The 26,399-nt window shown below is 36.8% G+C and overlaps 1 protein-coding gene across 1 annotated transcript in view; it reads left to right on the top strand.

The window, feature by feature from the left end:
• Positions 1-26,399, top strand: part of Exoc4 (exocyst complex component 4) — a 771,143-nt gene that overhangs the window by 9,002 nt on the left and 735,742 nt on the right. Inside the window, exons 2-3 of the mRNA XM_015493819.2 lie at positions 11,929-12,118; positions 24,251-24,445. Of these exons, the coding sequence (XP_015349305.2) occupies positions 11,929-12,118; positions 24,251-24,445 (385 nt within the window). The remainder of the gene's footprint in view (positions 1-11,928; positions 12,119-24,250; positions 24,446-26,399) is intronic.

The following is a 26,399-nucleotide window of genomic DNA, read 5'->3' as shown; positions in this document are numbered from 1 at the left end:
GGGGGGACTTGGGCATTTGGGCTTGAAGTAAACAGGTGATAAAGAACCAGACAGAGGGTTTGAGTGGCCAGGTCATCCTGCAGCTGACTTTGTTTGGCATGCCCTGCAGACAACTTACTCAGCCTGTCCTGCACCTAACAATGGCTATGTTGTTTAAAAAAGGATTATTCTTAAAATGTATACACATGTATTGAAATATAAAAATAATACCATGTAGTCAGCCCTAAGTGCTGTCTGAAATAAGACACTAGTGAAATAATTGGAGAGGAGTGTTAAAGAGTCAGAAGCAAGATTGGACTGTGTTAATAGCTGTTGAAGCTTTATTTTTTTAAAAAAATTTTTTGACAAGTCTGTTAATTTTTGTATATGGTTGAAAATTTCCTTGAAAGTGTATGTGTTAGGACTGGGAATCTAGCTCTGTAGTGCTTGCCTAGCATGCCTGAGGCCCTGAGTTTAATCCATAGTACTGCAAAAGATTAAAAAAAAAAAAAAAAGGGCTGGGGTTGTGGCTCAGTGGTAGAGTGCTTGCCTAGCATGCACGAGGCACTGGATTCAATCCTCAGCACCACATAAATGTAAAATAAAGATATTGTGTGTCCACCTAAAACTTAAGAATAAATATATTTAAAAAAAAAAAGAGAGAAAAAGAAAAAGTAAAAAGTGTGTGTCTGTGTACCTATGGTAAAGGGTAAAGGAATAGAAAACAGGTCCTATAGATTAATAAATTATAAAAATGCTACAAAATATATTCTGTTGGGCTGGGGTTGTGGCTCAGTGGTAGAGAGCTTGCCTGGCGTATGTGAGGTTCTGGGTTTGATTCTTAGCACCACATATAGACAAAAAAGCTCTATCAATAAATAATAAAAATTAAAAAAAAAATATATATATATATTCTATCACCTTTCCACCATGTGCCTTGACATATTAAAATCTTATGAATGTCTCAGTTACAGAAACCTGCTCCAATTTGTGTGACCCAGAATTTCCAAAATGTATTTGACCACATAGAACCTATTAATATTTTGCAAAACATTGTTTCTCAGAAACTCACCAGGAAGTAAGGTTACCATGGAGGGTGCCTTAAAGAAGGATGAGGGACTTAAAATGGAAGAAGAGAGCTAGGATTTGGGTAAGGAAGTGTAGGGGCACATTTTAAGTAGACGTTGTCACCTTTAGAGTCAGTTTTTTGTCCTAGTGGGTGATTTAACTTAATTTCACATAAATGGTCTTTGTTGGCTGAAACAGTTTTAGCTTTTTGTCCCCTGAAATATTCTGTGTATCTGAGTTAATTGAAATATTGAAAAACTGTGTCAGTGGTGTGTAGTAGTCGGCCCTAAGTGCTGTCTGAAATAAGACACTAGTGAATTTTCAATTGACTACTTTAAAGCAGAAATTGTTTACTGTCACTTGATATTAAATGAATCTCTGTGCTGTTAAGGGATGCTTTTCTTGTGCATCAAAACTTTTTGAGAGGAACTTGTTATTTTGAATTGCTATCAATTGGGATGAGATTATCTTGTGTTTTGTGGGCTCTAATAAGACATAGTTAAGAAATAAGCAATCACAATGTATAATACAATATAACAAAATTCGATTTAAAAGTGCAATGTAGATTTGCTTGTGCTCTGAGTGAAGCCCTATCTTAGGTGATTATAGTGATAATACATATCAATGATTTCTTTAATATGTAATTTTTTATGCAAACTTGGAATTATGATGAACGCCCCTTATTTTTATAACTCACTGGAAGCATTTCCAGGCTGTTCATCATACACAAAGTGTCCTGCTTAGTATAATAGGTTTGCAGGTCTTCCCCCAGCTTGTTTAGTGTTTATATTCAGAGTAGTCCTCCTTTCCTCCTCTTCAGTTTGTGGTTTTTCACTCCACTCATACATGGAACTGCATGTTCGTTTCCCTGCTGACGTAAAAGGCATATGTTTCTGTCAGATACTTCTTACATGGGTTGTTTCATATTTTAAAGGAAAAGAAAATCTGACTTTGAGGTAGAGCTAAATAGACCCAATAGTATACCCAAAGGACTTCTGGTTAAAAGAACTTTGGGAAAGAAAACAGGATTCACAGTTTGTAGAGTTGTGTCAGCTGTGTGTGTGTGTGTGTGTGTGTTGGAGTCAGAAAAAGGAATATTATGTTCTGGATGGATCAGTAAGATAATACTTTTTATTATTTCTTTTCCTACTTGGAATGAGGTTCTGAAGCTAGTTAACACTTGAGCATTTGTTGAGAGTTAAACTGTACTTAGTTTCTGCCTTGTGGAAATGTTAGAATATTTTGTAAATAAAGGTAACTGCCTGTTCCATGCTCTTTTCATTATGCAAGTAAAAAAACAAAGAATTGTCCTCAAAGAGGGAGGGTAGCGCTGACTGGTGTGCTCAGGTGTTTGATGAGTAAAAATTACAGGGGCCTCTGACATTAGTTGGTTTCCTCAGAGGCCCATTTTGAGGACTTTTTAGAATGGAGGGTCACTGAGGAGATTTGATTCTTACTGTAGATTGTGCTGTAAAGAGCTGTCGTTTTCTGATAAGTGATGTTTGGATATGAGAAGCCTTACTTGTGATTAGTTTTTCTGAGTTGCTTGAAGGGATTTCCATTAATTGTTTTGTTAATCTTTTTATTTCTGGAAGAGTGGTCACTGGATGCCAACAAGGAATGCCCTTAGTAGACAATCAAGCCCATTAACTGTTTTCAGAAAGCATGATTTAATGCTAATCATTCTGCAGGTGTCACCAAAATTCAGGTGTATTACATTAAATACTTATAGCAGGTTAATTAGTTTAGTTGTCTGTAGTTGTATTAGCCAGCAAATTCTTCTTGTGGATTTGCCAAGAATCTGTGTTGTTGTGGCCAAGGAGGCCAACTAATAACATCTGCCTGAGATTTTAACCCTGCAAAATACACTGTAGTGTTTTATGATGTGGTGTATTATTCTGCTCAGGTTGTCAAAAAATACCAGAGACTGTGTGGCATAAACCATGGTATTGTGTCACACTTCTATAGTCTCAGAATGAGACTGGTGATACCTCTGCCTGGCTTGTAGATGGCCTCCTCCTTTGCTGTGTCCCCACATCCCTTTTACTCTGTGAGCCTGTAGAGAGGGCTCCCTGCTGTCTCTTTCTTTTCTTGTCTAGGCTCCTCCCTGACCTCAATCTTTATATCTCCTTCTTAGGCCCTATCTCCAAATACAGTCACATTGAGGGCTGAGGTTTCAACATACATTTTGTGTGTGTGTGTGTTGTGTGCGTGTGTGGGGGTTCAGTACATAACAGGTATACCCTGGAAACTCTTTATTGATCAACATACCTTAAACTGCTTCCAGAGTGATATTCTGCCATCACCAGCTGATAATCTTGAGGTCCAGGTGAGATCCCTGGTCTGTGTCTTAATTTATCACCCTCAGTTGTCAACCTTCCGATATGATTTCTGGCTTATGGAATTTAATAGTCTTCTAATAGCCCTCTCATACCAACACTTACACCATGCACTATTTCAAAGAACTGCTAGCTGGTTGGCTTGAACTTGCAGAAGTTTTGCTGAGAAGGGGAACTTAATAAAACAACTTGATCCATTTGGTTTTATAAATTCCCTAAATTCTAACCTTAGATTAAAATGAATCACTGAAAAACTTCACACATATACCATATTCAGTCTTTCAAAACCTTTTAGCCTAAGTTGATTTTAATGTTATATTCCTGAAGGAACTTGTAAGAAATGGTGATGTAAAATTTATTACTTTGTTTTCAGGGGGTTGTTGAGGACATCATTTGCTATGTTTGATAATGTCTCCCTTGTTTTTAAGATTTCTTTTAGAATTTAGACTAGTATAAAGTGTGTTTTCATAGAGGATCTAGAGTCTGTGTTTTTGAGATTGAGAACTATAATACTGATTCCTTTTTGCCTTGACTACCTGAAAACTCAGATTTATATTAGGGGCTTATTTCATATAAACCACGCTTGGCCACATGACCTGCTTGTGCTCTGTACTCCCACTTTCTCGTGTGAATTTTCATTTCATTAATTATATTCTTGCTCAAATGATCTCAGATTTTTTTTTTTTTTGAAAAGAGGTGGGCTATAATTAAATGCTGGTTGTGAAGTTAAAACTCTTTGGCTGGGTGCTAACCCTTAAGTGGCTTCAAAGAACACCCAGAATAAAAGCCTATAAAGCTGTGCCTGGTCTGGCTCCCGATTTCCTTCCTGACTTCCTCTACTATCACTGTCACTCTCCTGGAATCTGTACAGCCACATTAACTTCCTCACCATTCCCACTTTTCTGAACATGCTGAACATGTCCTCCTTCAGAGCCTGTGCATCTTCTGTTCTATTGTCTAGGAATTAGTTTCCCTAGATAGTGCCCGACTTTCTCCCTCATTTCCTAGCAAACTCTAGTCAGATGCTGTTCTTCATCTGAGAGATCCTTCCTGGCCTCCCTAGCTACAATCTATGCTTCTCTGCTTTACTGACTTCCTCTCACTGAAATGCAGGCTTCATGAGGGAGGGATTGGCATTATTTACTGCTGTATCTTTAGCTCCTTAGAACTGTGTCTGGAAAGTAATAGGTACTTAATAAATATTTGTTCAGTGATTCAATGCAATAAATAGGGGCACCATACCTATTGCTTGTCCTTGCCTAGAAATTTTTGAGCAGTTATTTCTTTGTGTAAGACAATTTAGTTGCAATTGTTTCTTAGGGCAGGGAGTTCTCTTTATGACCTTGCCAGATTCTGCATTTTGCTGCTGCATCTGTAGCTTTTACTAAGCATTTAATATACCAGCCACTGTAATAATATAGAGAAAAGGTCTGGTCTCAGTTCATTGAATAATATCCTCAAGAACTTTAGAATGGGGGAGGCTTTAGATGATTTGGGCTAATAGTGTGATTCATAGATTTTTATTTTTTTTAATGTTTATTTTTGTAGTTGGACACAATATCTTTATTTATTTATTTTTATGTGGTGCTGAGGATCAAACCCAGGGTCTCACACGTGCTAGGCTAGTGCTCTACCGCTGAGCCACAACCGCACCACCCCCCTCATAGATTTTTAAATATTGTTTCTAATATCATCTAACTTTTTTTTTTTTTAAAGCCAAACTTCTATATATTTTTACACAGCACATTTATACACCTCTCCAATCCCTATTACATCCTGGTGAGGCAGGTATTTTTATTATCTTGCCTGTTTTATAAAGAAAAAACAGACCCAGAGAGATTAAGTAACTTGCCCAAAGTCGAATAGCTTAAAGTTGCAGAGCCCTGTTTGAATCTGTACTTGTGCATTCCAGAACTTGTGTCCTTTTGATGTTTACTCTCGTTTGACCCATTTGATGAGGGTAGAAGAAGGTTTTCTGGTGTATTCCTAATGGTAGCATTCTAGATTTGTTTTTTTCTTTTTATATCCTTTTATTCTGTCTTTGACTGAAAGCTATTGTTCCCCTTGAGTGATGGGTCACTTTTTGGTGACTAACCTTATTCTCATAGGTGTGTTTTTTCTTTTTGATTTTCCTTTTGTCTTTTAAAAGAATAATATCAACTTTTATGTGCTTTCTCCTGTCTGGACTCCATTACCCTATTAAGTCCAAACTGAAAGCAAAATTGCTCCATAGAAGGAACCAGTGATGGTGACTAGTTATTTTCTTTTCAAAACATTTGACCGGCCAACTGAAATATAGAAGCTAGTATAAGAAAAAGAAACAGAAAATTCAGTTTTCAATCTCGTTATTTACCCTGGATTTTAATATTTGTTTATAGGATTTGCTTGGATCTGATGGCTTATGAAACCACTAGAACCATATAACATTGTTGTTCCACTAGATTTGTTAACAGTAGCTGAATGTACTGTGGCCCTTTTAACCCATTAGGTAAATAAATTCCTTTCTGGGGATTAATTAGTCATGGTTAGAGATGTAATTCATCATGTAAAATACCAGAGCTGTCTTTGTGAAAAATTCTTAGTGATCCAGAAATGTCTCTGTGTCTAGCGTCACTGCAACCTGGTTTATTCTGTTACTCCATGAACTTGACAATAGTTTGTAAATCAATTGTTTTGAGATAGAAATGGAAAAATTGAAAATCAATTGTTTTGAGATAGAAATGGAAAAATTTTAAGGAGTGATTTAGTATCTTGGAATGCAACTTTAAACCATTTTGTCTTTACTTAGGTCTTTTATTATTTTTATTTTTTATTTTTTGCAGTCCTAGGAATGGAACCCGGGGCCTTGCACATGCTAGGCAAGTGCTCTACCACAAGAAACACCCCAGACCAGCTCATGTCTTTTAGCTCATGCTTTAAAACCTCCAGATTCAAGACTGTTAACTACTTAAAAAGCTGCTTAGTGCTCTGTGTCCATCTCTAGCTATCCACTCTTTTCCTTGCATGTGTGTCGATTATAGCACAGTTAGGGTGCAGTGTGCACCCTAGGAGTTGAAGGCAGGTAAGATAGGATTTTGTAACATCTATAGAAGAAAGAGCATGGGCTTTGGAGTTAAGGATAGGTACATTTTAGTTCCACTCTGGTATTATTAACGGTATGTGTGCAAATTACTTCTCTGAGCCTCTGATTCCCCAGCTGTGAGAAGGGTGATGATACTATCCAACTCACTATTTTGAAGATTGTCTTATTATGTATACAAAATAACAGTGCATTGCCTATCATATTATAGGCACTCAATAATTTGTACTTGTGCTTCACTTGTACCTTCTTTTTCCAACAGGTAGGACATAGGGATGAACATAAACTTTTGCATTTCATTTAAAAATTTTGCAAGTAGAACATGAGTGAGAGCTGGCTCATCAGGGTTTACTGTCAAAGGGGTCAGATTATTTTTGGATTCTATATTTTTAAAAATGCAATGTAGTTTTAGGCTAGATTGTTTGGAATAAAGAGTCTAAACTTTCAGTTTGGAAGTATGTTGTTGAGTCAGGCAGCTTTCAGTCACTGTGACAAAATAATCCATATAAAAGGAGGAAAGATTTCTGTTGGCTCATGGTTTTAGAGACTTCAATCCTTGATTACCTGATATTGCTGAGTTGGGCCTATGGTGATACAAAGCTTTATGGCAGTAGCATGTTGAAGAGGAAGCTTGTTTGCCTCAGGGTAGTCAGTGAAAAGAAAGAGAGGAGGGGCTCTAGCCCCAATGTCTCCTTCTAGAGCATGCCCCCAGTGACCTAACTTTATTCCATTAGGTCCTGGCTCCTAAAGGTTCACCTACCTTCCAATAGTGCCACAGGCTAGAGATCCTTCAGTAGTACCTGGGTCTTTGGGGGACATTTCATACCCTAAACTCTTGCAGTTGTGTTCAGTTCTGGACACATCTTGAAAAACAGGATCGTTAAAGCCCTCATGAGCTGGACTGTGCAGCCAGTGGCCCAGGTTCAAGGTCTGACTGTGCTACTTAAATGCTCTGTGCCTTGAACAAACAACTCAATCTCATCCATCATCTCTTAAAGGAGGTATAATAATGGTACCTACCTGACAGAGTTGTTATCCAGAATATATGAATTATGTTTAAACTACTTAGATTAATGCCTGGCCACAGTAAGTTCTATGAGAGTGTTAGCTATTTTGAGGGAACTTCAGAGGATAGCAACAAGGTTTTTGGACTACTTGGAAGACACTGTATGGAAGAAACAGTTGGAGATGTTGGAGGGGATGTTTTATGGAAGAGAGAATAGGCTTATTTTGTGTTGCTGAAACATAATTAGGATAAATGGGTAGAATTATAAAGATGTTTATTTTATTTTGATAAAAGGCTTTATAACAAATAGAACTCAAAATTGCAATGAGTTGCTTTGTGAGCTAGTGAGCTTCACATCACACAGAGGCTTAGAAGACGAAGAGAGGTTCCTGATCTGGCTTGTGGGATGAGCTAGAATGCAGACCTGTTTTACCCTGTTTGTTTTACCCTGTCAGTTCAGGTTAAGTGACTAGTTTAAAGTAAGATACCCACACTGAAATTTGTTGGTTTTGCTGGTATGAGTGAGAGCTTTATCTCTGGAAGCTTGCTGCTTCATGAGTTTATGGTCTATCATTCATTCATTTTCCATGTGTTTACTGTGTGAGACATTGTAAATTGTCTCATTTTGCAGAAAAGAAAACAGACCTAAGAAATGAATCCTTACCTTGATGTCATTCAATCCTTAAAGGAATTCGGTGACTTAGGTTTCATTAGTGTTGGGGGATAGTTCTCCTTGGATCAGTTGTTTTTCTGAAGTTCTTGTGAGCAAAGCACTGAGCACCCTTTGTTTTAGACTATCTTGTCAAGGATGTTTGTTTGACAAACAACCTTGAAAGACAGAAATAGCCTGTCCCTCCAGATAAAGGGTAGGCATGTCTTCAGCCCACTATAAAAGATTCAGTTTTCTGCAGGATTCTTCTCCAAGAACTCCCTTTGTGGGGCAGGCATCCATGTGGTCCTGCCTGCCTAATCTCCTTGGGGAGCTGATACAGATTTGCTGATTCTCATGTTGTTTACCATGCTGTGAGTAACAAAGTCTTTAGTCTCTGATTAAAGTTTTCTCCGGAAGTTTGTATCTTCTGTCAGTAGCAATGGAACTTTGGCAGGCAAACTTGCTAGGTTATAAATAGGATAAAGGCTCAGACTCTTCACAATTCTTGACATTAGGGAAAAGTAGGAGTCAGAGAAGTCTCATACCCAGTGCTAAGTGATCTAGTATTTGGGGTAGTGGGACTTGAACCTTTGTCTCTAGAGATGTACTTCCTATTTTATTCTGGAAAAATGCTGTTGTGTTTGCTGTTTCTTCTAAAAGGTTGAGTACCTAATTTGAAAATCTGAAATCTGAAGCACTCCCAAATCCTAAACTTTTTGAGCATTGACATGATGCTCCAAATGGAATATTTTACACCATGTATTATACACAAAATTATTAATGTATAATCTTAATTTTAGGCTATGTGTATAAGGTATATATGAAATACATATTTCATATTTAGACCTGAATCCCCTTCCCAAGATATCTTGTTATTCATATACATACATTACAAAATCTGAACTCCCAAGAACTTCTGATCCCAAGCATTTCAACTCCACAAAGGGATACTCAATCTGTGCTACTACTAGTATTACTATAAAAATAATAGTTGACAACTACACTAACATTTGTTGAGTGATAATTATATACTAGGCTTAGTTTCATCTAATTTAATTCTTACTAATAACCCTATAAGGAAGTATCTTTATTGTCTCCATTTTGTGGATGAGTAAATTGATATGCCATTATTGAGGTCATATGGGAAATAAATGTGGCAGTGCCAGGATTCTTATCCAGGCAGTTTGACTCTGGCAGTTTGGAACATAATCTGCAAACAGACCAGCCTGGGTTTTAAATCTCTGTACTACCCTTATACTCATTGTGTGAGGTAGGGTAAATTAATTTAACCTCTTCAAATTTCAGCTGCTTCCACTGTAAGGGGGGAGGTGGGGAGGTAATAACAGGACCCCCTCAAGAGGGATTCCACATATATTCTATAAAATGCACCACACAGCTGCTTCCTGGCAGCTAGTGAGCCTGTTTAAATATTAGAGTCTATTAATATTTTTATTATCCTACCTTTTTCTCTAATTAAAAAAGAACTTTTTGTGTTTTCATGCTCTCAGATTCTGTAACATAAATTTTTTTGACTAAAAGACAAAATGTTATTCTTCCCAGTTTATATCAAGACGCTGAATTTCAGATGTTGGGCATATCTGGCACAGGATATTTCTTATACAAATATTTTCTCTAAAAATGAAAATAGCAGCAAAAATCTCCTATGGACCCAATTTACTCTCTAATCTTCATTTTAGTACCCTGTTCTATTTCCTAAATAACTCCTAATGATGCAGTAATATGTTGCCGTGACAGCTGACGCCAGAGAAGGTGTCCTCTTTGGGCCTGACATTTTCCTTCATGGTAATTCTAACTGGTTAAGGTAAACAATGTGAAATGTTTGGCATGTTTCTTTCAAATAGTAGTGGAGAGAAAGAATTATAAAAAGCATCGTCAAGATGGTAGACTTATGCAGTGTAGCTTAAAAATCTGTGACTGTCTGCTGTTCCAAGGGGAACGGATAGAGTTAAAAATCTAAGAACTCTTACCTTTGGAACAATTGATAAATTGAAGGCATTTTCTGATTGTGCTTCACTTTAGATTAATAGCCTAGAAGGTTTCAGATTTAAAGAGCAAAGTTATGTATCATAGAAACAACTGGAAGACATGCTCAGCTACTCTGTAACCAAATATTACAAGTAATCTTGGTAGTTCTTTCTGTCTCTGAAACTGTTTCCCCCGAATTTTCCACTTTGATTTACTTTAGTAGTCAAAACTTGTGTGTTATTCTCTACCCCCAAAATAACCTTGGATGTAGTGTGGTACAGAATCACCAGTTTATAGACGAGGAAACAAAATTTGGTATAATAAAGGTAAAGGCCTTCATTCAACTTATAGTTCCCTGGAATGTTGATTTCCCGAGTATCTCACACTGTCCTTTGTGGCTTTTGCCTTTTTGTTCATCGCATTTCTTTCACTGCCCGTTTCATGCAGTACTTGGTCTCTTGGCATGCCTGACACATTTACAGACTTCATTTTGGAGGTTGGATTGTAGTCAAAGGCTGGTCTCCTGAATTCTCTAAATTGAAAAGGAAGTTTTATATATTGTGTGGCTCATGAATTAAGATCCTTCCTCTGAATGACAGTTTGGAGAAGACTGTTGTACAGTATTTTGCTTGCAAGTATCTAGAAGTGGATTTGTGATTGATTTGCTGACATACCATCTCTGAAAGCAGTTCTAATGATGGACTTATAATTGATTGCATCCATCATTGAGAGCCTAAAATATCCCCCTCCCTAAATTAAAAAAGATAAATGAAATAAACCAGGCTGAATGTAGAAGCTGACAAATCTGAGGGAATTTAATGAAACTCTAAATTACCACAACCAACAGATAAGAGGAAAAGGTGTTTTTTTTTTTTTTTTGTCACTGATTATAATACTAAATTTAAAAAGATTACCCAAGAAAGATAATAGAGGAAACAAAGATCTGTGGCCCATGTATCAAACTGTTATTGAAATATTTTTAATAAGTGTATCTATCGAATTCTCTGGTTATTGTTGATTCATATCAATCTTGTTAATGCTGTTTGAAGAAGAGTAAATGCAGGGACTCTTGTTGTATAGCTTAGACTGTTGCTGTTGTAGCATTTTAGAATTAATATAACCTTATTTCCAGGCTGCTGAGGGCTCTGTGAAATTCAGGTCATTGGAATGAACTCTTTAGAAGGTGGTTCCTCAATGTAATTTTATCAGTACCCTTTCAGCTGCATATAAAAGAAGATCAACTGAAAGTGACTTAAACAATGGATATTTATTATTTCTCTTAAGAAGAAGTCTTGAGGTAAGGTGGCTTCAGGCCTGGCTGCTTCCACAGCCCGGTGACATAATTGTGGTAACTTGGCATTTCTCTTGGCTTTCTCCTCCATGGTTGTAAGGTGGCTGGTGTTTGAGCGTCTCAGCTTTTTATAACAATACCTAGGGTTTCTGTTATCCTTCTTCCAAGAAAATGATTTCTATGAGTTCGTATTGACCAAGCTTGTCCCTGATAATAGAAATGGAATCATTAGGAAGTTTGATTGACTCAGCATATCAAGAGCTGCCTGGCCTCTCACAGAGCTCATGCCCACCTGCTATCTGATTAAAATAAATTCTAAGGCCAAGGAAACAGGTGAAGGAAAGGGCTCCTTGGACAGATAAGCCCTAAACCCAAGTAGATGGCCTGTTGGAATTTACCATGAAGGAGATGTCATATTTTCCATTACTTCATTTTTCTAGGTGATAAAATGCATGTGCTAGCATATTGACAGAGACTTTTACTTTCTGCAAAAATTGTATTCAGCTTGATATATTCTGTCTTTACCAGGACTTTGTCTACCAGTGATGATGTTGAAGACAGAGAAAATGAGAAGGGTCGCCTTGAAGAGGCCTATGAGAAATGTGACCGTGACCTGGATGAACTAATTGTGCAACACTACACAGAACTGACGACAGCCATTCGCACATACCAGAGCATCACAGAGCGCATCACCAACTCCCGAAATAAAATAAAACAGGTAGGCCTCCTCCTTGTCTGGTGACTGTGGCACTTACTTTTAGTACAGGTGTGTGCTTGGAGAGGTGCCATGGCAATGGCTAATGGTCCTTAACAAGTGATTCATGATGACAGTTTCAAGGGTTCTGCAGGTGTCTAGAAAGCCTGCCTGATTAAGACCACGGAGAACATCCTGGGCTTGTCCTTCCGTCCTCTTTGTCTCCTTGGTTTCTGCAGTGTGAAGTGGCATAAGAAGGTGGCCTCAACTTGAGGAAGACTGCAAAGAATCTGAACCAGAGGAGAGCTCTTTTCAGACTCCAGGGCTTCTTACAATCAGAGGCTCCATCACAGTGTATTTAATGTGCTCATATCCTATTTTTTACACGTTTAGGTATATTGCTGTAGCAATTAGAAAACATTTTTTTGGTGGTTTTATGAAATTTTGGCTTTGAGTATGTCACATAATTGGAAGTTAGTTGTGATTTGTCTGCAGTTGTGTGAATTCTTGGTATTTTTGTGAAGAAAAGGAAATCTAATATACAAATTAAACAGGATGAAATGTTTATGAAAAACAACTTTTGAATATCACACTTGGATGTGATGAACTGGTATTAACTTTTATTTTGTAATTTTGTTGTTTGGAACTGTTTCTTTTTCATCTCTGTTCCCCACCCCCTTTTTAAATGATAAGTCTTTGAAAAGCTCTTGGTTCCTGGTTATCTGCCTGAGGTACTTAAGTGATAAAGTGAGTTCATAATGGGCATTTTTATGTTTGTCAAGGGATGAACTGATAAAGTAAGGGTTGTTTATTGTAATTTTATAGTTGTATTGTTCTTGGCTGTGTGTGTGTGTGTGTGTGTGTGTGTGTGTTTTAGTGCTGGGGATTAAAGCCAGGACCTCACATGTGCTAGGCAAGTGCTCTAGCAGTGAATTATACCTCAACCCCTCTTGGCTGTCTGTTTTTAAGATCACTCCTTAAATACCTTTTTTTAATACTATATTTTGATGAGTAACAATAATTTCTACCCTTACTGAACATTGATTCTTTGTCATAAATGGTTGTGTTTATTTTCCAAATTTAGAATTTGAACTCTATAGTCTCCCTGAATATAAAGTTTTGCTGCTGATTTTCAGGCAGTTTTTAAGCATTAAAATCCCTTTTAAATTAAAAAACAAGTGATATTTTGCAGATATCAAAACATTAAGCATAGCAAACATTAAGGGGCACTGCTTTCTACTTATTTGGAGTTGGAGTGAGCCATCCAGAGCATCATGCTTGGTGGTGTCCTTAGCATTTGGCTACTGCCCTTCAAGCACCACTGGGGGATCAGTCTCAGATTCACAGTCCTATGGTAGAGATTGGTAGGGGACTCCCTGACCTGAACCTACCCAGAATGGCTGTGTTTAGGGTATTCTCACATGCTTTATTTCCTGTTCTTTAGACCTTATCTTATGATTTTGTAAGCAGATACATAAATTATCCTTCCAAGAATATTATTGGTATATGATTTGCAACCTCTCAGAGTCTAGTTTCAGAATCACTTAGCTCTTAACCTTTTTTGAATAAATGTACTGACCTCTTTACGTTTTAAAAATAACTGGACATTTTGGAAAGGAATACTATAATTCTTAGCCTTCAGAAGTAGTTGAGTTCATTCTATGGATTTGTCTGTGAGACTAGGTAAAGCTATAGATCAGTTGCTGTAGATTTAAAATAAACTGTAGTCCACTTTGGCCCAATATACTAAGCTCAAGAAGGGTCAGAAAATGAATGTATAGAGCTGCTGACCTTCTGGCTTTGCCTCGGGTAATCACAGCAAGGGTGAAGGACCTTTTGGTATTTGTGTTTTCTGATTAGTTTGGTTGACTGAATGGACTCTGTCCTAATCTCAAGGGAAGCACCAGCATTGCTTTCTGCTTTGCTCCCTACCATTCTGAGTCGATAGCATCTTTGCTGCAAACAAAGAGTGTTCGCCTGGTACTGAAAAGGGCCTCATCTTGAGGACTGCACATTTGTTTTAGTAGCCACAGTCTTCTTACCTTCCTCATTTTCAATATGCTGTGGTTCTGAGCAAAAGGAAACAAACAAAAGAAACCTTTCTTGTATCAGACAGTGTCATGAAAGTAAATGTCATACAACTCAGTCTTCAGAATTAGCGTCAATATTGGGAAGAGGAAAAAAAGGAACTAAAACTCTTTGCAAAAAAAGCTTTTAATAATTGATTAATAGGAGAAGAAAAATGTTGGGGAAAAATGAGAGTGAATATGTTTTTATTGCATAATTTGACAATTTTGTACCATGAAATTTTTGTCTGTCCATTTCTTATCACCAAGGAAACAGTGATATTTCTTATCTTTCCTTGTCATTTTTGGTTTTTAATTGCATTTTGGATTGCATATAAAATATAGGTATGCATTTTTTGAATTAAAAATGTGAATGATTCAATCATCTGTGGGGTGCTTTATTTTAGAGCCAAGCAAGATGTGGAGAAGTATAGACTGAGTTGAAATTTTCTTTCTGTTCTGTACCAAAATATAATGAGGATTCATTCAGCATATGTGTTGAGTGCTGGTTCTGTTCTAGGTCTGTTCTAGGTTCTGGGGCTATACAAGTGGAAAACACTTGTCCCTGACCGTGTCATGGAGCTTCCATGTGAATGGGAGGAGGCAAGAAATAAGCAAATAGATAATGTTTATCAACACTTATTTAATCTCTGTATCTTGAGTGTCTGTCTTGGACTGAGAGCATTGTTCTAGGCTCTGGGGTATTAAAGTGATGAAAACAGACACAAATTCTTGTCCTTATGGAGTTTACATAATAGTCCACATTGTAATCAAGAGAGAGAGACTGAAAACTAATAAATAAGTAAACAGATGGAATAATAGATGGTAACAAATGCTGTGCAAAAAAAGGAAAAAAAAAAAAGAAAAGGAAAGTAGGAAACTGCTCTTTTAATTCATAAGTCAGGAAAGCTTCACTGAGGTTACAGTTGAGCCAACATCTAAAGGGGTGAGAGAGAGGGTAGGAACTGCAGCAGAGTCATGGTTAGAAGTTTGGAGGAGTAGCAAAGAGGCCAGTGAGGCTGGAGCAAATGGAGGAGTCCAGGGAGCAGCAGGAGAGAGATGAGAGAGTGGATGGGTGAGGTGTGGCACAGAGGACCAAGGCCTACAGGACCTTGTAGGTCGTTAAAAGAATTCTGATTTTTAACTTTCAATAGGATGGGAAAGGATTGTAAAGCTTTGAGCATAAGAATGACATAATGTGACTCGCATTTTTCTTAGAACTGCTATTGGTCTAGGACTACTAGGTTTTAGTGGGGACTAAGACAGATGCAGATGTTCATACTCATGCATTGCTACCTTCTAAAACTTGAGACCATGCAACTGTTTACAGTTTTCTTTCTTTCTTTCTTTCTTTCTGTACTGGGAATTGAATCCAGGGGTGCTTTTACCACTGAGCCACATTCCCAGCCCTTTTATTTTTTTATTTTTTATTTTTCAATATTTCTATAGAAATGTTTTCTAGATTTAAAAACTTGTACAAATAAAATACCCTGTATGATTGACAAGGTCAAATAATTCGAGTAATAAGCAGAATACTTGGGAAGTTCTATTACTTTGAATACATTGTAAAATTGGTCAAAATGAGATATTATTACATTAGGTAATTTCAGAATCCAGAAATTCTGCCAGTGTCTCTCATTAAGACTGTCTAATATAGCAGCAGCAATACCAAAGTAGATGAATATGAGTTGATACAACTTGGAGACTTGTAGGTATTTGAATCTGAGAGTTTCTTTGTGGTGTACTAGGTGGTAAGATAACTCAGATTTCTTTTTTTTTTAATTTTTAAAAAATATATTTTAGTTATAGATGGACACAATATTTTTAATTATTTATCTTTATGTGGTGTTAAGAGTCGAGCCCAGTTCCTCACCCGTGCTAGTTGAGTGCTCTACCACTGAGCCACAACTCCAACACCTAACTCAGATTTCTTTAGGATGAGTTAGTCTGTTGCTTATCACAGGAGCAATGTAGGCTGAAAGGAGGACACAGAGATCCAGTTCTGTTGTGATGTACACTTAACATTTCACCACTGCCCCCACCTTTGTTTTTTTTTTTTTGGTACTGGGGATTGAATGGGGCTCTTGACCACTGAGCCACATCCCCAGCCCTATTTTGTATTTTATTTAGAGACAGGGTCTCATTGAGTTGCTTAGTGCCTCACCATTGCTGAGGCTGTCTTTGAACTTGAAGTCCTTCTGTCTCGGCCTCCCGAGCCACTGGGATTACAGGTATACGCCACTGCACCTGGCTTTAACCCCATTTTTGACTGCCCTCTTAGTACTAGATCAAGATGTAAAATCTGTTTTTGCTGCCTGTAACTAGAAAAATAGCTATATGTGATAATCAAGTAAAGTCATTAGGGCCTAATTATTCGGTAATACAATGCTCATTACTTAACATGTACAGAAAATAACTTTGGCTTTTATATGAAAGTATACTTTGAGAGGTGGAATTAGAATGAAGAATTGCCTTAATTAAAATTAGGAGTATCATAGTGCAACAACATGGTTTTTGTAGCCCAAATATAAGATGGAAATTCCTACCTGATTGTATAAAAAAAGGAAAAAAGCCTTCAGCTTTCTAGAAATGGTGATGGTAAATAGTAGGCGGTAATGAGATATTATAATTTAAAAACAGACCAGTAGTCCGCAGTACATTAGTGTAGTAATAAGAACCATGAGGTAATCCTTGCATGTAGTTCAACTGTACCCAAACTCAGCCGCTCAAAAGGAGATATTGCCCTGGGATAGGGTTGTGGTGAGCCTCTCAGAGAATTTAAGATATTAGAATGTCAGCTGAAAAAAACTAAGTGTAATTTTGAAATGACCTATATTTTCAAAGGGCTTTTAAACAGAACAGTGAGTGGTGTTTCTGAAGTTTGTCTTTCTAGGCACTTTCTATTAAATTTCATGGAAAAAGTTGGGCTGGATACTTGCAACAGGTGAATACCCATAGAAAAGTGCTTATATGTAGAATTACTTTCACTGCCAAAGCGGGGCGGAAGTGGTAAAACAGTATTTTGTACTTTTAGAATTAAGAATAATGTTGATTTATATTAATCTTCAATGACCATCTCTTGTTCATAGGGCACTTTCAGGATCTTTGTGGTCTACAGGTTTGATGAGTTCCTTGCTCATTTGGTGCACCTTATTGCAGATAATATGCACACTTAGAGGTGCACCCTCCCTTTAATCCTAATTCAGTACTTTTCTAATTACATAATTTAAATGTTATAATCTTCCAGCATTTTCCCTGTGCCTGTATCCATCAGCCCCTCTTGAGTATATCTCTTCTCCTCCTTTCCCCAAAGCTAAGACATTATGATTAAAAAAAAAAAAACAGCAAAAAACCCCCTGTTTTCCTCATCTTTTCATCTTTCCCAAGGATAGGTTGCAAAATCTCTGCTTCTCTGCCTTCTGTATCATCTCTCATTTCTGTTTTCAATAACCTCTTAGACTCTGTTTTTCTTTTTTTCTTGTGGTCTTTAATTAGAGTGACTTGCAGGTCTTGTGTATTGAACCTGAAATTCTTGGTATCGATGGACAGGTGATGAGGGGCAAATGTGAAGTTGCTAAAATTCCAAGGACTCCAAGGAAACTTGTCTCCATATGTGATGTCATGATTTGAACACCTCGACTTTTTGTGGATTTTTAAGGAAAAAACAGTAACATAATTTTTCAATCTTAATTATTCTCTTAAATTAAAAAGAAAAGAATGGAATGAAAATACCATCATCACATTTATTAAAGTAGAACAGGGATTTGAGAAATAAATTTTTATGTGTAGTTGGGTACATTTCTCATATTTGATTGTTTTTATTTATGGATAGGCATATCCCTGTTTCCTTTTCCTCATTTAAAAATAAAACTACTTTTTAATGTTTTAAATTGACAAATAAAAATTGTGTAGATTTACTGTGTTTAGATGGATATTTTGAAGTATGTATACATTGTGGAATGGCTAAATTAAATTAATTATTATATGCCTTACTTCATATATTTAGTTCTTTGCAATGAGAACACTTAAAATATCTCAGCAATTTTCTTTTTAAAAATTATTTAATTAATGTATTTATTGTGGTGCTGGGAATTGAAGCCAGGGCCTTGCACATGCTAGGCAAGTGGGCTCTCCTACTGAGCTCTACCACTAGGCCTAACAATTTTCAAGTATTTTTAATATATTAACTATAGTCAACATGTTGTACAATGCATCTTTTGAATTTAGATAAATTGAAATTCTTTTGATAACATCTCTCAGTCCTATTCTCTGGTATCCATCACATTCATTCTCTTCTGTGACTTTGGCTTAAGATTTTACATGTAAGTGATGTCAAAGGGTATTTATCTTTATATGCCTGACTTATTTCACTAAGCATGATGTCCTCCAAGTTCATTCATGTTGTCACAAACGATACGATCCCTCCATTGTTAAGGCTGAATAATATTTCATTATATATTTATACCACATTTTCTTGATCCAGTCATCCTTCGATGAACACTTGGGTTGATTCCATATCTTGGCCTTTGTGAGTAGTGCTGCAATGAACATGGAAGTGCAGGTATCTCTTTGACATACTGATTTAATTTACTTTGGATATACACATATTCCTTGGCTTATGGGATTATATCTGGATAAACCTATTGTAAATTGAAAATACCATAAATAAAAAATGCATTTAGTACATGCCTTCTACTGAACATTCTAGCTTGGTATAGTGCAGTGTGGAGCATTGGCTGTTTATCCTTGCGATCACATGGCTTGCATCTTGCTGCTGCTTCCTGGAATCACCAGAGGATCATATAGCATACGGCTAGTCTGGTAAATGATCAAAATCAAAGTATAGCTTCTCCTGAGAGTGTGTCACTTTTACACTATTGTGAATTTGAAGCATGATAAGTTGGGGACTGTATACACGCTAGGGGGATTGCTGTATCATCTGGTAGTTAGTTCTATTTTATTTTTTGGAGAAACTGCCATACTATTTTTTTTTATAATGGCTATAGCCCCATCTTTGTCTATATCTAATTTACATAGACTAAAAGCATGTATTTTGAGAGTGTAGTTCAGTGAATTTGGCAAGTGTGTATATCCTTGAACGTGTTACCATTGCCCTAGAGTGTTCTCTACTGCCTCTATGCAGTCGCTTCTTTCCCATATCTTGTTACAAGCTACTATGAATTTGAAATTGGATTCGGTTTTGCCTGTTCTAGAACTTTATACTTTATACCTTCTTTTGCATCTGGATTCTTATGCTTACATTGTTTTACCACTGAACTACCCCAACTCTTTAAAAAAATTATTATTATTTATTTGAGACTGGGTCTTGCTAAGTTGCTGAGTTTCTTTTTTTTGTTTTTTGGTAGTAAAATTGTTTTTAATAAAATTTTACACTAAGACATACACCAAAAAAAAAAAATGTAGAACTGTAAGTTAGCCACTGTGAGCCTGGTCCTGAAAATTTACGTTTCTCTTGAGTTAATAATGGGATATTTCTACACTCTAAATATTCTTAAGAATTAACAATTATAGGATGGAAAGCCACAATGAAAGGAAAGATGATTGGAGGATGTATAGTGGGAATGAGACTGGTGACCAGAAAACTCATTATTTTTTTTTAATTGGTTGTTCAAAACATTACAAAGCTCTTGACATATCATCTTTCATACATTTGATTCAAGTGGGTTATGAACTCCCATTTTTACCCCAAATACAGATTGCAGAATCACATCGGTCACACATCCATGTTTTTACATAATGCCGTATTAGTGACTGTTGTGTTCTGCTACCTTTCCTATCCCCTACNTCCTTCCTCCTCCTCCTCCTCCTCCTCTTCCTCTTCCTCCTTCTCCTCCTCTTCCTTCTCCTCCTCCTCCTCCTTATTATTATTATTATTATTATTATTATTATTATTATTTTGCTACTGTGAATTAAACCCAGGGCATTCTACCACTGAGCTACATCCCCAGCCCTTTTTGTTTTTTTATTTTAAGATAGATAGAAGAAGGTAGAAGGTCCAGAGGTGCTGAGGAGCATGCTGTCCTTTGACTTTGAGCTCTCCAATTGCTGAGGCTGACCTTGAACTTGTGATCCTCCTGCCTTGGCTTTCTGAGTTGCTGGGTTTATAAACATACACCCCCTTGCCTTGCTTATCATGTAGTTTTGAGATTATTTTGATTCTTCTTTTTTTGTTGCTGACTAGCCCCCAGTTTTAAAATAATAGTTCTTTTTAACTGTGATGTACAAATATAAAAGCTGAAGACTCTGGATAATTTGTAATAAAAGTTCTTGTGGCTTATGTTTGCACCCGTGTTACCTCAGTTTAGGGAATAATTTTGGTGATGTTCATTTTCTGCGCAGTCTGATGCCTATGTTGCCTTCTGCCCACCTGTCCTGAAAAGTTCTGCCTTTCACTTTTCCTTCCAGGTAGTGTGAAGAAGTAAAAAGTGAGTGAATAACATTGTATATATGCTAGTGTGAAATGCCATAATGGTCTTTTCCCAATCATACAGGAGTTTGCCAAGCTTTACTGATAGTTTGTTAATTTATCAGGAGCCTATTTGAGTGTTGTATGACAAAATATATCAGGAGCCTAGTTGAGTGTTGTATGACATAAAATTTATTTTTTACTACTTCCATGGTGACCATTACATAGAAGAAAAAGCTGAGACTAAGAGAACCAAGGATATGAGTAGAATATCAGAAGTTCATTTCTAAAAGATTTTAACTAAGTTAAAATGAGTTTAATAGCTGAAGTTCTTAATCCAGCGACCAATAACTTCAAGAAGAGTCAGAAATGGCCTTGAGATAGATGTTTAAAAGTCAAAATCAGAAATGGTGATAGATGCCAAGATTCCCCTACTTTATCCTACCACATTCCCAGTTCCAGTGCTTCAGAGGCACTGACTACTCTTCTAATCCACAGGCCCCACAGGTCTTTCTGTTTTTATTAGTTTGCTCACATTATTTCTTCTTGCGTTTTCTCTTTGGGATCTTGTATGTTGACTTTTAGCTATGGAGGATGAGGACTTAGTCCTTTCTCCTTTCCCCAGCCTATTATATCTTCCTCCTTCATTCTCTCTAAATATAGAAATTGTATCCTGGTTTTGGTTAAATTATCAGTGCTTACCTTGTTAGAACTACATAAATATTTACTTTCAAGTTGCACACGATAATTACATTTTCTCTTGTGCAGTTTTGTTGCTGTTTTTGTTTTCTCTGGAATTAGCGAATGGATACTCCTGTTGCCTGAGTTCTACAATAGTTGTACCCTTTCCCGGATCCCATGTTTCTTCTGTTAGTCTTGTGTGTTGGGAGAGCATATTGTTTAGAAATGTGCTGGGGCCTGGTACATGTAATATTCACTTTTTGAGAGCTTGCATGTCTGAAAATGTCTTTATTCTTTCCTCATGTTGGATAGATTGTTTTTCTGGGAAAGAATCCTCTCTCAGAATTTTGAAGGTATAATGTTTCTTTGTATTATAGCTTTTAGTCTTGCAGTTGAGAACAGTCTGATGTCATTCTGATTTTCACACCTTTGTATAGGTCCTGCTTTCCCTTTTTCCTTTTGAAAGCTTTTAGATTGTTTCTTTATCCCTGGTGTTCTTAGACTTTAGGATGATGTGTCCTGGGTGGGGTCTTTTCTCATTCCATTCCCCTGAGCACTTGATGTGCGTTTTCAGTTTGAGAACTCATATTTTTTGTTCTGGGAAAATTTTTAGTAAAATTTTATTAGCCTTTTCTCCACTATTCTCATTTTCCTCTTCCTGGAACTCCTGTTTGGCAAATATTGGACTTTTAGGACAATCTCCTCATTTTATTTTATCTCTTACCTGTTGTTTGATGTATATTTATATATGTTTCTGTTTGGAGAGTTCTTCAAGGATGTCTTCCATCCTTTCTATTAAATTTAAAAATTTCTGTAATTAAATTTCTAAGAGTTGTTTTTAATTTTCTGAAAACTTTTGTAGCACCTGTCTTGTTTTGCTGTTTTATGTAATAATGTCTCTTGTTTTTCCTCAGGCTGTTAATTATAGTTTTTTTTTTTTTAATTCTGTTTCCTGCATAGTTTCTGTTCCCCCACTCCTTCCAGTACTTCTTTCTTTTTGTTTGTTTAGATTCTTGTCTGTCCATTCTGCATGCTTTCCTTGAATGGTGACCTTAAACTAACCATTTGTCTGCAAGAGGGAGGGAGCTGGTTAGAAGCACAGAGCATATTCTGGGGTTTGTGCTTGATGATTGGGCAGGTACTTGGTGGTTTCTTCAGTGAAACCTTAGTTGTCACTATTATACAGGTCTTTTTACTTGGACTGGGACACTTTCCTTGGAAAATCATAAATTTCCTGTGTTGGGGTTGATAGTTGAGCTGCTTCTGTTAATTAGAGCCAGATCCCTGAAGAAGGCAGAGGGTCCAGAGGTGCTGAGGAGCATGCTGTCCAATTGGCTCTCTGTCCAGCATCTCATGCCTTCCCCTCAGCCTGGTTCAAATCCTTTCTAATTCAGTCTCTCCAGAATGGCCAGTGTGAGGGAAAGGAATTACCTGTCTGGGTAGCTTGATGGGAGTTTGGCCCTCCAAGTACTCCTATAGAAAGTTGTAACTCTGAACTTCTGCCTTCTGAATACCTGGTGCCTTTTTTCATTGGTACAAACTCTCAGTCCAGGCTGAGGTGTTCAGATTTCTCTGGTTTGATAATTCAGTTGCCCACACCATCCATCTTCTACAATTCTGTTGCTATCTCTTATTTGCGGTTACTTCCTCTCTTCTCTTTTCTTGATGTTCTTTGCTTAAGAAAGAATTTCTTTGCCTTTACTTTGGTGAGATTGCAGGAAGGAGTAAAGAAAATGGGAGCCATTTCTATAAGATTTTTCAAGGGGTCTGNAATTTTTTTTTAAGAAAGAAAGAGAGAGAGAGAGAGAGAGAGAGAGAGAGAGAGAGAGAGAGAGAGAGAATTTTAATATTTATTTTTTAGTTATTGGCAGACACAACATCTTTTGTTTGTATGTGGTGCTGAGGATCGAACCCGGGCCGCACGCATGCCAGGCGAGTGCGTTACCGCTTGAGCCACATCCCCAGCCCCCATACTGAATTTTAATTTAAATAAAATATATGAGGATTGTTAAAAGTATATGAAAGCAGTTTTATGAATGGTCAAAGGTCACGATTTAAAAAAAAAATTTTCCATGTTGTAAGAAATCAGGGCACAAAATAAAGACTTACTCTTCATCATTACCCTAGGTACATGTATGACTGCACATATGGTGTGACATTACTTTGTGTACAACCAGAGAAATATAAAGTTGTGCTGCAATTGTGCACAGTGAATCAAAATGCATTCAGCTGTCATATGTACCTAATTGAAATAAATAAATCAATTAAAAAACCCTTACTCTTACCATGTGTATTGTGATTCCCCCCCTCTTTCCAGTCCTTGTCCTTTAATTTTGTCGTGTTGTGCCTATGCTAGTCAGGACACTGGACAGAACTACAGAATGCTGGAGACTATCTTATTTAATATCTGATTTTCAGAATATAAAGGCAAAAAATCCTTGGTATGTTCTTTAATTTAAAGATTATCTCTGGATGTACCTACTCTTTTTTAGAAGTGGGTTATTTTTATTGTAGGCAATTGAGAAGAGCACTCAGCTCCTTACTTGTAAATTTGCCCAAAGTTGTAGAGTTAGAAGCATGGACCAAGTCTATCAGCTGAATCAGATGTCTACAAGGAGGATTGGAGAAGTAATAATGGCTTTGGACTTACATTAACTATTCCCTTTTTATATATATTAACATTTATGTGGTGCTTTATATTTTCAGAGTGCTTTATATTTGTAGTAATTATTTCTAGATTCATTCAAAGGTATTTAGGAGTAGTTTTCTCATTTCATGGTAGAGAAAATACAGGCACAAAGAGGTAGAGATGTACCCAAGTGAGTCAGTGTCAAAACCAGGATTGGAATTTTGTAAGCAGACCAACCAAGGGAAATAAGTGGGAGTGGGAATTAGAAACTGTTTTGCATAGTGGAACCACTGAGGAATGCTAACTAGATTATGGGTTTAGACTGGTTCAAGACTGAATCTGTTTTATTGTAGGTAAAAGAGAATCTTCTTTCGTGCAAGATGTTACTGCACTGCAAACGAGATGAACTTCGGAAACTGTGGATTGAAGGAATTGAACATAAGCATGTCCTGAACCTGCTAGATGAAATTGAGAACATCAAGCAAGTACCTCAAAAGCTGGAACAGTGCATGGCCAGCAAGCACTATCTCAGTGCCACTGACATGCTGGTAAGAGAACAGCCTGTTCTAAGGGTCATTTCTGCTAAGATAAATTATCTTAAAAGTACTCTTTTTTGTTTCCTGTGAATCCTGTAATGCATGCAGTACATTACAAAATGCCTTCTTAGAATTCAGTAGCCCTCACATGTGAAGCCTGGCTGGTTCTCTTCCTAATTTCAGTGTTTGAAATGGTAGATGATTGTTATTTATGTATTTTCTACCTTTGGAACAATAGCCAGAAATATAATGAAAAGAAACCAGTATTTAAATCATGTTGGAATGGTAATGAGAGGTGTTCTTGTTAGCTTTAGAGGAAGATAATGAATCTCATTTTAAGGAATAAAATCTGTATGACATAGAACTTACAAAGATTTATAAACCTGGTTCTCTACAAAGTCTTTAAGGAATTTTTACATTAGGGCTTTTTTTTTTTTAATTTTCTTTTTTTTAATTTTTTAATTTTTTTATTTTTTATTGTGGGTTGTTCAAAACATTACAAATTTCTTGATATATCATATTCCACACTTTGATTCAAGTGGGTTATGAACTCCCACCTTCACCCCATACACAGATTGCAATTTTCAATTGATAAGAAAGAAAATAATTTTTTTGAGATGATTCCTAGAAGTTACCTTGTTAAACAGAAGCCCTTTACAACTTATAGCCTCTATTATAGTCCATTAAATTCTGCTATTTTTTTTTTGGTGGGGGGTACTAGGGATTGAACTCAGGAGCACTCGACTACTGAGCCATATCCCCAGCCCTATTTTGCATTTTTTTTTTAATGGACAGGGTCTCACTGAGTTACTTAGTGCCTTGCTTTTGCTGAGGCTGGCTTTGAACTCGAGATCCTCCTGCTTCAGGCTCTGGAGCCTCTGGGATTATAGGCGTGCACCACTGCACCCGGCTAAGTTTTGCTGTTTTTTGACTGTATGAAAGTTCTGAGGAGATTGTGGTTGTTGGTGAGTGTCAAGCAGATGAATAAAAAATAAAAATGCAGATTTTGCTCCCAAGTAATCTAACTTTTCCAGGGCTTGTGGCTCTTACAGAGGGCTGCTCTATCTTCTGCCCATTCTACATGTGTAAACACCCACTTTTACTGCTCAAAGTTGGCTGAGTACTACAGAAGTTCTCAGCAGCAGATTGACTGCATTTACTTTTTTTTTTCCCTCAAGAAGTGAAACCCTTTTTCTTTGTTTTATCAGATTACTTTCACTGTTATACTGGAAAAAAAAAAAATCCTTAAGGGAAATTGGTGGGAATTTGAAGGCAATGTTCTAAGTGGTTCCAACTAATTTAGACTTCCGAGAAGGGTTTTGCTAAAAGTGTTTCATAAGTTTTTAAGGTAATGTCATAACCAAAGTTTGAGAAGTGCTATCATATATTAAAACCTGGTTCTGAATGGACTGCCTGGTCAATTTCCACGGGGGAAGAAGGTTAATAGTGGTTTGCTCTGGGGAGTGGCAAGAGAATTGGTTGTTTCCAGCATCTTATTTAAAGTGACATCTTAATAATGACTCTAGATTGTCTGACAGAAAAAAATTACTTTTCAGCTTTAGTGTTGGTTAATGCATAGTTGTGCTAAATTATTAAGAAACAGCAATTGCAACAGATAAATTCATACATATTTGCGAAGCATAATACATCCATTTGCATCATGATTATTTGGGAGTAGGCCTGCATTTATGTAAGTGCCATGTATTGAAATAGTTGTTCGACTATATTTCTGGGTTATGTTCATTTTAGGATTTCAAATTTTTGTTTTTTGGTCTTATTACTCAAGGGCTAATTTTATTTACTTAAAGGCTAATGAATTATGGATATACCCCCCTCCTCCCTTTTTGACATATTTTTCTTCAGGACTTCATTATATAACTTCATTAAATGATTGGTCATAAGTTGTAGAAATTCAATGCCAGCTAGCTGTGTTAGTTAGCTTTCCAATTATTGTTTAAAATAGCTG

The sequence above is a fragment of the Marmota marmota genome, unplaced genomic scaffold (genome assembly GCF_001458135.2).
Source record: "Marmota marmota marmota unplaced genomic scaffold, marMar, whole genome shotgun sequence".
In the NCBI taxonomy this organism is placed as follows: Eukaryota; Metazoa; Chordata; class Mammalia; order Rodentia; family Sciuridae; genus Marmota; species Marmota marmota.
Note: the sequence above shows the minus strand (reverse complement) of the source record. Positions and strands in the feature narration are given on the sequence as shown.